The 12931-nt window shown below is 44.3% G+C and overlaps 1 protein-coding gene across 1 annotated transcript in view; it reads left to right on the top strand.

Moving 5' to 3' along the window:
* The window catches only part of AP2M1 (adaptor related protein complex 2 subunit mu 1), a 48446-nt gene that overhangs the window by 30253 nt on the left and 5262 nt on the right, over positions 1–12931 (top strand). The window contains exons 3-6 of the mRNA XM_066618979.1: positions 2670–2935; positions 6366–6448; positions 11394–11529; positions 11664–11805. Of these exons, the coding sequence (XP_066475076.1) occupies positions 2670–2935; positions 6366–6448; positions 11394–11529; positions 11664–11805 (627 nt within the window). The remainder of the gene's footprint in view (positions 1–2669; positions 2936–6365; positions 6449–11393; positions 11530–11663; positions 11806–12931) is intronic.

Below are 12931 nucleotides of genomic sequence, written 5' to 3'. Positions count from 1 at the left end.
GTACACATCTGTCTGCTATGCAGAGATGATTGCTGCATGTTGGCTTCATGTTGGACAAAAGATGCATCCAAGTAAGTCCATTGTATTAAGCTATTGTGAAGATGCAGTGTACTGAACGTGTACTTTCATGTTATACTGGCAGTCTGATACTGAATAACTGCTGCCTTTTTGAAAATACTTCTTATTGGTACCTTTCAGGTACCTGCTTTTAAACTACAAAATGTTTTGTGCTTTAAGTTCTGAACTTGACAAAAATGTGCTCTAGCTGTGGTATAAGTCAGTACATTGACTACTGCAGCTACCCTCCTGGAAAATAAGTTGGAAAAATCAGATTGTGCGATTGCTGTTTTAGGTGTTTAGTAAAAGAGCTATTTTTAAAGCAGGTGTAGGTATCTCCTCTCACATAGCACCCTGTGTCATTTGCTTGTGTAATTACTTTAATGTAGAAACCGCCTTTAATAATAATGAAGGAAGAATGAGTTTACAACAGATAACTACCATTTGCAACAGGGATGAAAGACTGTGTTTTAAAGAAAGTGTTTCCTATTTCAGGAACACAGTAGTCAAAAGGCCTTCCAAAAATGTGCCATTTACAGTCATCTCAGTCCTACAGACTACCCACTTCAGATTATAGCTCATGTGGCAGATAAAACTGGCCAACGGGTCATGGTTGAAGAGTGGGTTGGTGGTAATCTGTTCTTTTGGTGGTAGTGGTGTTTATAATTATTTTGGAGGCAGTCTTGTTTACTGACTTGAATTTGCAAAGTTCAACAGTGGAAATGTCTGTTCGCAGGAGCCTGTGTATCAGAAAACCTAATTCATAGTAAAATGTCAATTCAACCTAGAATAAAATCAGTGAATGAAGTGTTTGCTTATTATGAGAGTTCAAATAAATAATTCTTGAAAGCAGTCCCAAACGTTAAGTGACATTGTTAGAACTAGCAAATAGTTGCCATCTACCTCTTAAAGAACAGTTTTCCAAGTGTAAACTGTATTTTTTCTAGTTTAAGAAAACCGAACTTTGCCTTGGTATGGCTTTGGCAGCTTGGTCCACTGACTGTTGCATTGTTCGTTCTAAATGTGTGATGTAGAGTTGGTCTCCAGTTTGTCAAATTTGGAAGCTGATAATGCAAATCCTAAAGCATTCTGGCCATCTTCCTTTCCAGAGGGCAAGACTATGATATTTAGGATTATGCAGCTGAGAGCTCAAAATAGTGAAAGCAAAAACATTTAGGGTTAAGCAAGCTTTCTACCTTTTTGGTATGACCAAACACCAGTATGGTCTCCTCCTTTGACAGTGATAAGAAATGGGATATGACTTGCAGTTCACTTGATAACACAAAATGCTCGGCTGCTCCATTGGCACTGTTAATCTGTAAACTCGTCTCTTCTGTGCAAGCTTCTCTGCCACTGCTGAAGGACTACTTTGAACCTTTGCGTGGGAGGGGTGGTTGCTTGTCTGTGTCTGTGCCTTTGTCTCTCTTTCTTTGATTCATTGTGCTTTGTGTGTACGTGTGTGTTCTAACCTTTCTCTTGTTGCTGTCACTCCTCCTTTTCTTCGCTGGCGCCATTTCTGTTCATCCCATCTCATTGGCTGCTGTAGTAATAGGTAAGAGATAAATGGCAGGACATAATGGGCACTGCAACAGTGGGGTAACTGGTATAGCAATTTAACTGTATGGCTGTTATTAAATCAAAATATTATTAAATCAAAGTGTGGCCCACAGGAAATCAGACTGATTCTGTTACCTTTGTAGTTTGAGACTGAAATTGATTATCTCAGCAGTTGTACAGCTCCTTCTGTTTGTTCCTGATATTGGGCAGGTGGGAAAGGTCATGTAACAAAAAGTCACATAACAAGCATTTTCTCAACAGCGGGAACTTGCAAAGTGCTCTTCCCAAAGGAATGTGGAAACTATCGATGATGCTACAGACAACCCAGTTAAACTGGGAAGCACAACTGAGTGTTCTTCCCGAATCTCAGATTGGGCTTGGACGTTTGTCTTCGTTCTTCTGGCTTCAACTTTCTGTGTCATTCCTTTAGGAAGATGGGGATCTCCCCTTGTCTTGAAGGAATGAAGTTTGGTGCAGTAGTATTGTAACAAATGATAAGCTCTCGATTCCTATTGCAATCAAGTACAATTCAGTAGCAGATGCATGAGAAAAAAAGCTTACATTAGGAAAGGCTGCAAGTACTAGCAAAGCTGCTCCCTTGAACTCTGACACTTGAATTTGCCCAGCTATTTTAGCTGATAAATGACTGAAAGGAATCCAAGTCATGGTAAGAAGTTCTTTGTGAGAACATTACCTATAGATTGTCTTGCTTGAAGGACATTCTAGAAAAGAAATTTCCTATCTTTCTAAGCAGCTTCTTCCACTACTGAACTTGCTGTTGCTTAGGGAAGAAAGTGGTTGGTGTTCAACCATCTCTGGTCATTTTTTCCGTCAGTAGAGCCCCATCTTTGACAAATATGTTGAACTTGATATGTGGTTTTTAGTTGTATGTGTAGTAAGACTAAACCCAGAAGAAGCATAGTTTCAGAAAGCGCCTAGCAACTAAATTTTGCTTTCTTTTATCAAAGCTGCACCTAGACAGGTAGTATGTGACCTGCCTGACTGGAGCCACTAGCATCTCACTCTGTTCTTCCCTCCATGTTCCAATTCTTTAGGCGGAATGCAGTGGATGCCTTCCGGGTCAATGTCATCCATGCACGGCAACAAGTTCGCTCACCAGTCACCAACATCGCCCGCACCAGTTTCTTCCATGTCAAGCGTTCCAACATCTGGCTGGCTGCTGTCACTAAGCAAAATGTCAACGCTGCCATGGTCTTTGAGTTCCTCTACAAGATGTGTGATGTGATGACTGCCTATTTTGGAAAGATCAGTGAAGAGAACATAAAGAACAACTTTGTGCTTATCTACGAGCTTCTGGATGGTGAGGATGAGCCATACTGACTGAATTCTGGGGTATAAATCCCTCTAGTAGTGGATGCCCAAATTGGCATTGTAGACTTGGAAGCAGCATATATTGGGTGGGATACGTAGGTTCTACTTTGGCCTAATAGACCCAGACGAGACTACCAATGTAAGTATTCCAACCTCCTGATGCTGAACCTCATAGTTGCTGCCTGTTAAGTTGGAGTAAACCATTGCAACTCACTAAAGTGTTCAAGCCCAACTATAGGCACCCTTCCTGTAGGCATGTCTTTTGCATGTCTACCCATTAAGTGTTAAACTCCAGGAGTGCACAAGTGTGAAGAGAAACTAAATGCAAGTCATATGAGAGCTCTCAGTACCACCACCATTGCCCTGCATAGACTGCCCAGTTCATGACCCTGTTTTCCCTCCTTCCAGTTGACCTCTGCTGAAGGCAGGCATGTGTGTTCCCTAATTGGATGTGATTTGAATCATTCAGTCATTCTCAAGGAAGAACTTCTTGCCCTCAGGAGGCACTCAGAACAATTCAAGGAAATGGGAGTGGGGGGAGGGGTGCTGATGGGAATTTCTTGCGTGCCCTAAAAGTGAACCTTCTCAGATGAACAACAGTGTGCCTCCTAATTCAGAAGAAACAGTGTATCTTGGTTTGAACTCTTAATTTCTTGACCACTAGTCATCTGACAACCTCAAGGCAGTTTACAGAACAGTAAAAACAAGTTCAGAATCCCTTAAAGAGAAACACAAAACAAAAAATGGCAATAATGAAGTATAACCAACAACCAGAGGAACTGAATGGAGCTCAGCATACTTTAACCCCTTATTAATGTTAACCAAAAACCTGGGTAGACAGCATGGATTTTTAATTAACTCAGAGGTTGGGAAGAACCCAGAAGAAGGCAGTACGAACCTAGCTGAAAAGCAAATTCTGCTGCGTGGGGCAATCAAGAAGGCCCTGTCCTGTGTGTATGATAGTATTGGCAACCTTCAGTCTCGAAAGACTCTGGTATCGCGCTCTGAAAGGTGGTTCTAGCATAGCGTCTAGTGTGGCTGAAAAGGCCAATCCGGGAGTGACAATCCCTTCCACACTGGGAGCAAGTGCAGTCTGTCCCTGGTCTGTCTCCCTGGCTATGGGCCTTCCTTCTTTGCCTCTTAGCCTCAGACTGTTGGCCAAGTGTCTCTTCAAACTGGGAAAGGCCATGCTGCACAGCCTGCCTCCAAGCAGACCGCTCAGAGGCCAGGGTTTCCCACTTGTTGAGGTCCATCCCCAAGGCCTTCAGATAATTTTGCCAAAACAGGTGTAGCAGCTGTACTTTCAAATGTGTTTCAAGGAGCACTATGTGGAGAACACTTTGCAGTCATCTAAATGGTGATGATGGCCAGATGTGAATTTCAAGGATTTGTCCCAACACTAGTTGAAGCTGAGCAGCAGCATTTCTGGCCACAGCCACCACCCAACACCGGAAGCAATGCCAGTCCTGGAGCACTCTAAACCAGTACTTCTCCAGCTCTTCTCAGGTTCCGGGGCCCCAGTCAAAGAAGGATACAACTCAAATAGATAAACACAAAATTCCCTGTTAACAGTTTTTAGTCTGTGGTCCCCTTCAAATTGCCAGGCCTCCCCAAAGGGCCATATGGCCCCCGTTGAGAATGGCTACTCTAAAACTTAAGGCTTATGTTTAAGTCTTAATGTGTATGTGCACATCTAACCCATCGCTGCCTCCAAACCCTGGCTCAGAATAGCCAGCACCTCCCTTGAATCAAATGAGAAATTGGGATAAAGTTGGATTCTGTACAGCCGAAAAGCCAACACCTGCAGCATTCTTTGCAGATAGAGCTTGAACCAATTCGGGACTACCTGAAGGATACTATGATTGATGGGCAGGAGGTCTGGTCTAGAGGGTAGAGCGTCTGTTAGCCCGAAGATAACATCGGAAGGTCGCCAGTTAGAGGCCACCGACAGCTCCCTGAATGGTGAGACCTTGAAGCAGCTGACAAGCTGAGCTGAGTTATTCCATCTGTTCTTTGGTGTGAGCGAAGAAGCGTTTTGGCTGCCCTCCACGTGACAGATGAAGGAGCTACTTGTCAGCCTGTGTGGGAGGCAACTGGAGGCCAGAAGTGAGACCAGACCAGGAAGATCCATCTGAAATGTTGTGTGGTTCTTGAAAGAGAACCTTCTATGATTGTAAAAATTCCCTTGAGGGATTTAGAAATGCCTGCCTATGTAAACCGCCTTGAATAAAGTCAGAGGAGTAATCCGATGACCAGAAAGGTGGTATATAAATACCTAGTTAATATTATTATTATTATTGGTGTCAGATGCTGCTGAGAGTCAGCAGACTCAAAGGGGGTGTACTCCTCCATCTAGTTCCTGGTGTAGGCTGTCCAGCTGGGTGATGGAGGCTGCTACTGATGTGTATCAAGCTAATTAGTTTTATTGTGACCCCCCTCAAACCAAAATGTCACCACAAGTGGTTTTGCCTTGTCTGAAAAGGCAATAAAATAAAGCTTAAAATCCTTCAGGTAAGAAGGCTGGAGAGAGTTTCTATAACAGAGGCCTGACCTAGGACTGCTCATCTCTTCCCCCTTTCTAATTCATTGGACATTATTCATTCTACCCAATTTTTCAGCCAAGATGGGCAAGAAAAGTACATGAAGTTAAACTCACCTTATGGAGGATCTTGTCAGTATCCTCGGACTGCTGAACCTGAAAAGTTAGTTGAATAAAGTTTGCCCGAACCCTTTGGAATATCCTTAGTGAAGAGATGTTTCAGTTCAGAGGCACCATTGTCTAGGTTACATTTTCGTGGACTTATCACTACCTAGTGTTGTGTCATGCCTGCAGCTCCTTCATCTGTGGATGATTGTTGAGATTCACAAGTCTGCCCAAAAGTTAAGGGTCTTAAAGCGCTTCGGGAAATGGAATGGGAAGATCATGAGTCTGCAAATAGCTGTAGGCCAGAGGGAAACTGGTTCACAAGTGCAATGTCTCTTTATTTGTATTACAGGTTTGGTCCCTCTGGATCCTTAGTCGGTTTGTGGGTGGGGAGGGGGATGTGGCGGCAGCTAATGGTGATTTCCTTTCTCTTGAGCTTGTTGGTCGGCCTGCCCTGCGATATTTGCTACTCTGCTGTTGTTTTTTTAGGTTTTGATTTTTATGGCATGCTCATGCGAAAATCAAAACCTAAAGAAAATGCTGCAAAGATAGATTATTCTGCTGCTTCAGATAATCCTGCTTCAAAGCGGGTTCCCTTGGATGCCTGGCGCCTGCCCTCTTGAGCTGCTGACTATAGGACAGCTGTGTGACCACCACAGATGAGAGAGATTGTGGGGAACAGTTCCTTAGCAGATGCCATTTGTTACTTGCTCATACGAGCAGCGGTTGCATCAAGCTTTCTGGGTGTCATCTCTGACTTTTTACTCTTTTGCAGAAATCCTGGACTTTGGTTACCCTCAGAACTCTGAGACGGGAGCCTTGAAAACATTCATCACTCAGCAAGGAATCAAGAGCCAGGTAAAGATGGCGTAGAAGTGTTGTGGGGTTGGTGCTTGGTATGTGTGAGTATTGGGGGGAAGTGGAACAGGTGGAATTGGGAGGTATTGGGGGGGTGGAATGGGAACAGTCTCAGGACCACGTCCACTTACAGCCTCTCTAGAATATAGAGCAGAGTGTTTGGCCCCAAATATTTCACTTGGGAGATTCTGAGGTCCTCCAAGGTTCTGTTCTAACCAGCAGGATAATATATAAATATCAGTGCTTCTATTTCCCTTGTTTTTGTCCTTGGTTAATTCTAGGAGCATAATGTAACTTGTTTTAATTTGTCACAAGGTTTTGTTAACCACTGAATTGCTTTTCTAATTCTAGAAATTACCTGCTTACACCCCATTTTTATTCCCTTTAGCAATTATTAGACCCATGTCACAAACAGGAGCTTGTGTGTGGCTGCCATTTCTTTTTCCCTCCAGCTTTCCAATCTAATATTCCAGGTGTCCGCTTTGCACTTTAGCTTATTTAGCTTAAGCTGCTAAATTGCAGATGGAAGATTACAGCACTCTTGTGCTAGATGGGGACTGTGTGTGTGTGTTTGTGTAGGTGTAACTGAAATCTGTTGCCAAGGTGGAAATCTGTTGCCTAGGCTTAGGTGGAAAAATCTACAGGCTTGAGCCTGGGAGGTGTGATGCCTGTACTTGCCCTGCATTATAACTAGAAGTGTGTGTTTTCAGTGAACTAGATAGGATTACAGCCTAAGTCTCCTGAACACAATGGGCTTCTGAGTAAAATAACACCATTTTCAATCACCTCTAATTATAACACTTGAAGCAACTAGTGGATCATTCCAGCCCACAGCCAAGAAGGCAGATGTTCTAATCAGGCTAAATGCTGTACAACAGAAAACTGGGAGGAGCAGGTAGATTTTACAAAACTTGAGCAGTTTATCAGCCAGGAGCTGACTAGCCTGCTTGCTGAGGAAGAAGAGGCAGAACAGGCACTGGCTGCTAGTGTTTGATGGCACTTGGGCAGTTCCCAAGTCTTTGGTATAGAACTTGCGCAGTCACTTTGACCAGGGAGAAGTCCCATTGCTGGGTGGGCTCTGAAGAGCCAACGCCTGTGCCTGGCTTCAGCTGGTACTTTGCCCCACAATTTGAGGACTTCTGTTCAACACCAGTAAACTCCTTTAAAGAATACATGATGATGTGTGAAATTATAGGAAAATGTAGGATTCTGAGGCAGGTGGAGACTTCCCATTTCTCTCACCATATATCCTGGATGTGTTGAATATTATCACAGAGGATTCTTACTTATCCAAGTTGGGCTGAAGGTTTCTGTATCCCCATGTTGCCCTCCTTCCCAAGTCTGACTGGCAAGCCTTCCCAGCACTAGACTGGCTAGTGCTTGTGCGCCAGTGAGTGCCCTCTGCTCTAATACTGATGTTGGGTTACTGCCCCAGCCCACACCTGCGTACAAGTTGCTGCAGCAGCAGCATGTAATGGCACATTGGAATCTTCGCATGTTCATTTGTGGAACAGATATGGGGTGAACCCAGAAGGAGAGGAGCAAATTTAAAAATGGACCCTCTGTTGTGAGTGAGTAGAGCATCACTACTTTTCTGCTCTTAAGTAGGACTCTTAAATCACATAAATGATTTATCAAATGGAGTGATTACACAAACTGCTCCATGAGCAAGCATTTCTGGTTAGAATTGGAACCCTTTTCTGGTGACAGTAAGTTTGCCATTTGGAGAAGTGTGTGGGGCCAGATGTGAATGCTGTTTGTTGCAGAAATCTTTCCTAGGAAAGGGTGTGTTAAAATGCATCGAGCTAAAATAGCTGAGTCTGAGAGAAATAGCCCAAACATTTTCTTTCTCCAGCCTTCTTGTTGAGGCTGCATCTTGCTTTAATGGTGGTTCAGTGTGAGAGCATACTACTTAGATAGCAGAATGGCCTTCAGTAGCAGTGCCTGTTTCAGAGGTGTGTGTCGTCCAGTGTGGCTTGGTCTCAATTTGCCTTCAGTCCAATGCAGTCCTGCCTGGATTCTTTTAACTACTTGCTCAGCATTTAACTCCCTCCTTACCATGCAGTAGTAAGACTTGAGCAGCTATGTGCTACAGTAGGGGCTGCTATCCAGATGAAGGTTTCCGGAAGTGGTACCTTAGAAGCATGTGATGAGAGCTGATGGTGGATGCAAGTCCCTGTTTTAGAGAGATAGTGTGGGACTAGGGGAGAGGATACCAGAGCGCGATACCATAGTCTTTCGAGACTGAAGGTTGCCAACTAGGGGAGAGGAGACTATGAAAATCATTTCCTGCTTAGCAGGTGATCTTCAGCCAGTTGCACTGTCTAATCTCCTTCATAGATGTTCAAGAGCACAAAATAGGCCAATCCAATTTTAAGTGCTTTGAGCTCCTTGAATGAGCTTTGGGCCCTCACCTGTATTTTATTAACCTGAGGCTGTCACTGCTGTCTTTGTTTTAGGGGTCTTTGGCTATAATGACTAGAGGTATTCAGTCTTGCTGTGCCATCTGCCCTTGCAATCAAAAGGGTCCTCAGCACTGCTGTTTGTGGCAAACATTAATCTACCTAGTCACTTGTCTAGTATTTTTATGAGATTGTCCTGAGTTATAAACCTCCAAAATGCAGCAGGCTAGCGATTTGTAATGCCACTCTGACTTGTTCCCATCATGTAAGGTTTGGATTTGAACCCCATTAGAAAGGCACTCTGGAGATAAGAATATAAGAAGAGTCCCACTAGATCAGGCCAAAGGCCCATCTAGTCCAGCTTCCTGTATCTCACAGTGGCCTACCAAATGCTTCAGGGAGCACACAAGACAAAAGGAGATATTCCTTTTATGCTATATACAGAAGCTTTTGGGACTGCATGCAAACATTGATTAAAAGAATAAAGGCTTTGTGTACTGAAAATGATCTGTAGATTCTGGGCCTAGAGCTTCACTTGGATTCCCTGGCTATCCACCTAATGTTCTGTAATGTGGGAACTGTCATGTGCCCTGACAGGAGATGACAGCTCAAAATAAAACATTTAGAGCCACTGTGAGATACAGGAAGCTGGACTAGATGGGCCTTTGGTCTGATCCAGCAGGCTCTTCTTATGTAACATATCCATACTCTGTATAAGAGGGTCTCTAAAAAAATTGAACTGCTTCCTGCAGATGTTTTCTGCAAACAAGGAGAGGAAGCTGCTATACCTCTGGAGAAAAAGCATGTTCTATCTTATGAGAGTTGTTAAGTTTATCTTGGACTCTAAGGAGTTGAAGCCTGGAGTAAGAGGTTATTGGTGGCTGTGATGACCTGTTTCTCTAAGGAACAGCATGATAAGCTAAAAATGCTCCTTTTTGCTTTTCCTTAGAATTGTAAATTTACCCAAAATATAAACTTTGGGATATGAAGGCACCCACCTAAATAATATTACTACAAGAGCTGTGGCTTCAGTTGCCTCTCACCAGTTGTACTAAATGAGAAACCCCATGCAGGACTACACATTAACCCAGAGGACTGACTCTTCCTTGGCACAGAGCATGATTATGCCAGAAAACATAAAATTTATTTATATATTCGATTTATATTCCGCTTTTCTCCCCGAAGGGCACCCAAGGCAAATGGAGGCTTGTTGTCCAACAGAGTTGAGGGCAGACTTCTGGTAACTAGAAATGGTCAGCCAGGCAAAAGTTCTTATCTGGTCTTTGGGGGGTGCACACATGCATGTGTTTTGAGAGGTTGAAGTTAGCCCAATAATAATAAAGCCATGAATCCTCACATATGCATATGTAAGGATTGGGGATCCAGTATATACCCTTATGCAGTGTTGGTCACTAACTTGCATATGGATTTATTTTTTTTACATAACTGTAACATCACTAGCCCTGGTGATCTTGGAACATGTAGCTGCACTGAAAAAAAAATCAAGACAGTTGCTTGTGTCTGTCAAGGAGTAGAGACCTGCAGTCATGCAGCATTTCTCGAGTTTTGTCTGCCTACAGGGAAGCAGCCTTTGGACCTCATTCCTCCATTTGTCCCCCAAATGATACATTCTCAGTTTCTGACTGCAGATTAGAGGAAAGCCCTTCCTTTAAGGCCTATTAACAGAACAGATGCGCTTTTCTGCCTCCGTAGTGTGCTTGATTGTCCTCAGCCTAACATTCTTCTCTCTTCCTTCTTCCCTTCCCCTCTACTGACCTGCTTGCCTCCTAACCCTGTGTGTGCACTGCTGCTCTGCATCTCTCTTGTGTGCTGCGTGTGACTGGACCTGCTGTAGCACCAGGTAGGAAAACTTCTTGTCTGTCCGAATCAGTCCTTGGTGGCCTAGCTTGATCCCGCCTTAAGAACATCAGTTGCCAGATGAGATTTCTGAAGCACCTCCCGCCCTCACCCTCAGTTGAACATTTTTATAGTGTACTGGCCTTGCCATGCCTGGATAGTGTCATCTTGGAAGAGGAAGAATGAACTGCCTACGAAGGGGGCAATGATGCTTTCTCCTGGCAGAGAGAGGGATCCGTGGACACTTGCCCATGGCATACAAGCTGACTTCTCTGCCTTAGTAGGACTCCTTCTTTCCTGGCTGTTCCTTTTCCAAACAGCACAGCATTCAGTGTTCTTCCCAGGTCATGCCATGCTAATTTGGAAATGTCTGTTTCCATGGCACCTGAAAAGGCAAAATGTGCTCAGTTGTAACACTTCCTGTTCAGTGAGGCTGGAATTTCCAAGCTTAACCTCTGGGTAACCTCTGTGATGTCCTTTCCCTTCAACCAGATGATTGCTTCAGTGTATCCTGCACTGACTGTCCCATTGATACTTGCGGAGCTCATAGCATAAATGGGAGTAGCAACTACAAGTAGCAAGTTACTTGCTGTTTAGGACAATCTTTGCTTTTAGTGTTTGGGGTTTACATATCATCTTTTCACATTCCGAGGTTGTGTGTTCTTCTTCCCTGTCCAATCCTTCAGACGAAAGAAGAGCAGTCTCAGATCACTAGCCAGGTGACTGGTCAGATTGGCTGGCGACGTGAAGGGATCAAATATCGGCGCAATGAACTCTTCCTGGATGTACTGGAGAGTGTGAACTTGCTAATGTCGCCACAAGGTAAGTGTAAGCTGGAGAGGTTCCTCCTGAAGTAGGCTGGGACTTGATAAGGCAGCAAGAGACAGCTGGACTTTTTTCTCCTTCCCCCCCTTCCAAAAAAAGTAATACTACAGTGTGTTCTTCCCTCCTTCTAGGTCAGGTGTTGAGCGCCCATGTCTCTGGCAGAGTAGTGATGAAGAGCTACCTGAGCGGGATGCCAGAGTGCAAGTTCGGCATGAATGACAAGATTGTCATTGAGAAACAGGGCAAAGGAACTGCTGATGAAACAGGGAAAAGGTGAGGCTGTGTACATGATTACCCCCCCCCCCCCGGCACCAGGTGGTCTTGCTAAACAGTGTAGCACAATCTCTCTTTTGCTTTTGTTTCCCAGTTGGGAAAGTGAAATTTTTTTTAGGTTTTTTGTGTGTTGCCAGTACAAAGATGAGGGTTGTGTTTTTTTTTTAGGTTTAGATGGCTGGTTTCTAGTCTGCTGCTGCAGGGTCCCATGATGTCAAGATCAAGACAGGGCAGAGTTGCAGTTCCAGACACAATTTAGTTCCAGCTAGTCTCAAAGCAAAGCTGCTCTATTTCCACCGATGTTCCCCCACAGGGGAGGAGCTGCAACTCAGTGAAGAGCACCAACAGAAGGTCGCAGCTTAAACCTCCAGATAGAACAGAGAAGAATTCTGTCTGAAATTCTGGACAATTCCTGCCAATCTCTTGACAGTCCCAAATAAAATGGGCCACTGATATGACTGGTGTAAGGCAGCATCCTGTGCTCACTAAACAGGGTCTTCCTTGTTCTTGGCATATATTTGGAACATGAGAAGCTCGAAAATTGTCTAATTTCTTCTCCCTCTGCTCACCACAACTCCCCATGAAATGAGATTCTAATCAGAGTTGGGTTGTCATAAGCTGGTGTAATGCCCCTCTGTGGAACCATGGAATGGGGGGTGGGTGGGATGATACTGTAGCCAGAGCTAGTCCGTCACGTCTTCCATATACCAGCTTTGTTAGGGTTTGAAACCGTACGAGTTTCCAGAAACCGTATGAAACCGTACGAGTTTCCAGAGGTCCTCACTTTGAAGTGGACTTCCTGGTCGGTCTGTTGGGTGTTCTGAGGCCCTCCTTATCCCGTTAACCACTCTTGTGTTACTGAATTCTTTTTTCTTTTGTGTTCTGCTGACTCCAGTGAAACAGGAAGGTAGATAACCTGCTTACTGCTGTGTGCACGCACTCCTCACCCCTTTCCCATCTTCTTGCTTTGTGTGCCTTTTGCATGTGCCACCATCTTCAGACACTTCCACACAGGTCATGCCTGTGGTTGAAGGGTGAGCTGCCACTTGCTTGTTCTTGGAACAAAGCCCACTGAAGTGTCACAGTCCCATCCGGCTGGCACGGGAACGTACCAGAGGGAGCTGGG

Source organism: Tiliqua scincoides, chromosome 3, assembly GCF_035046505.1.
Source record: "Tiliqua scincoides isolate rTilSci1 chromosome 3, rTilSci1.hap2, whole genome shotgun sequence".
Lineage (NCBI taxonomy): Eukaryota > Metazoa > Chordata > Lepidosauria > Squamata > Scincidae > Tiliqua > Tiliqua scincoides.
The sequence above is the reverse complement of the archived record's forward strand: the minus strand, read 5'-3'. Positions and strand labels throughout refer to the sequence as shown.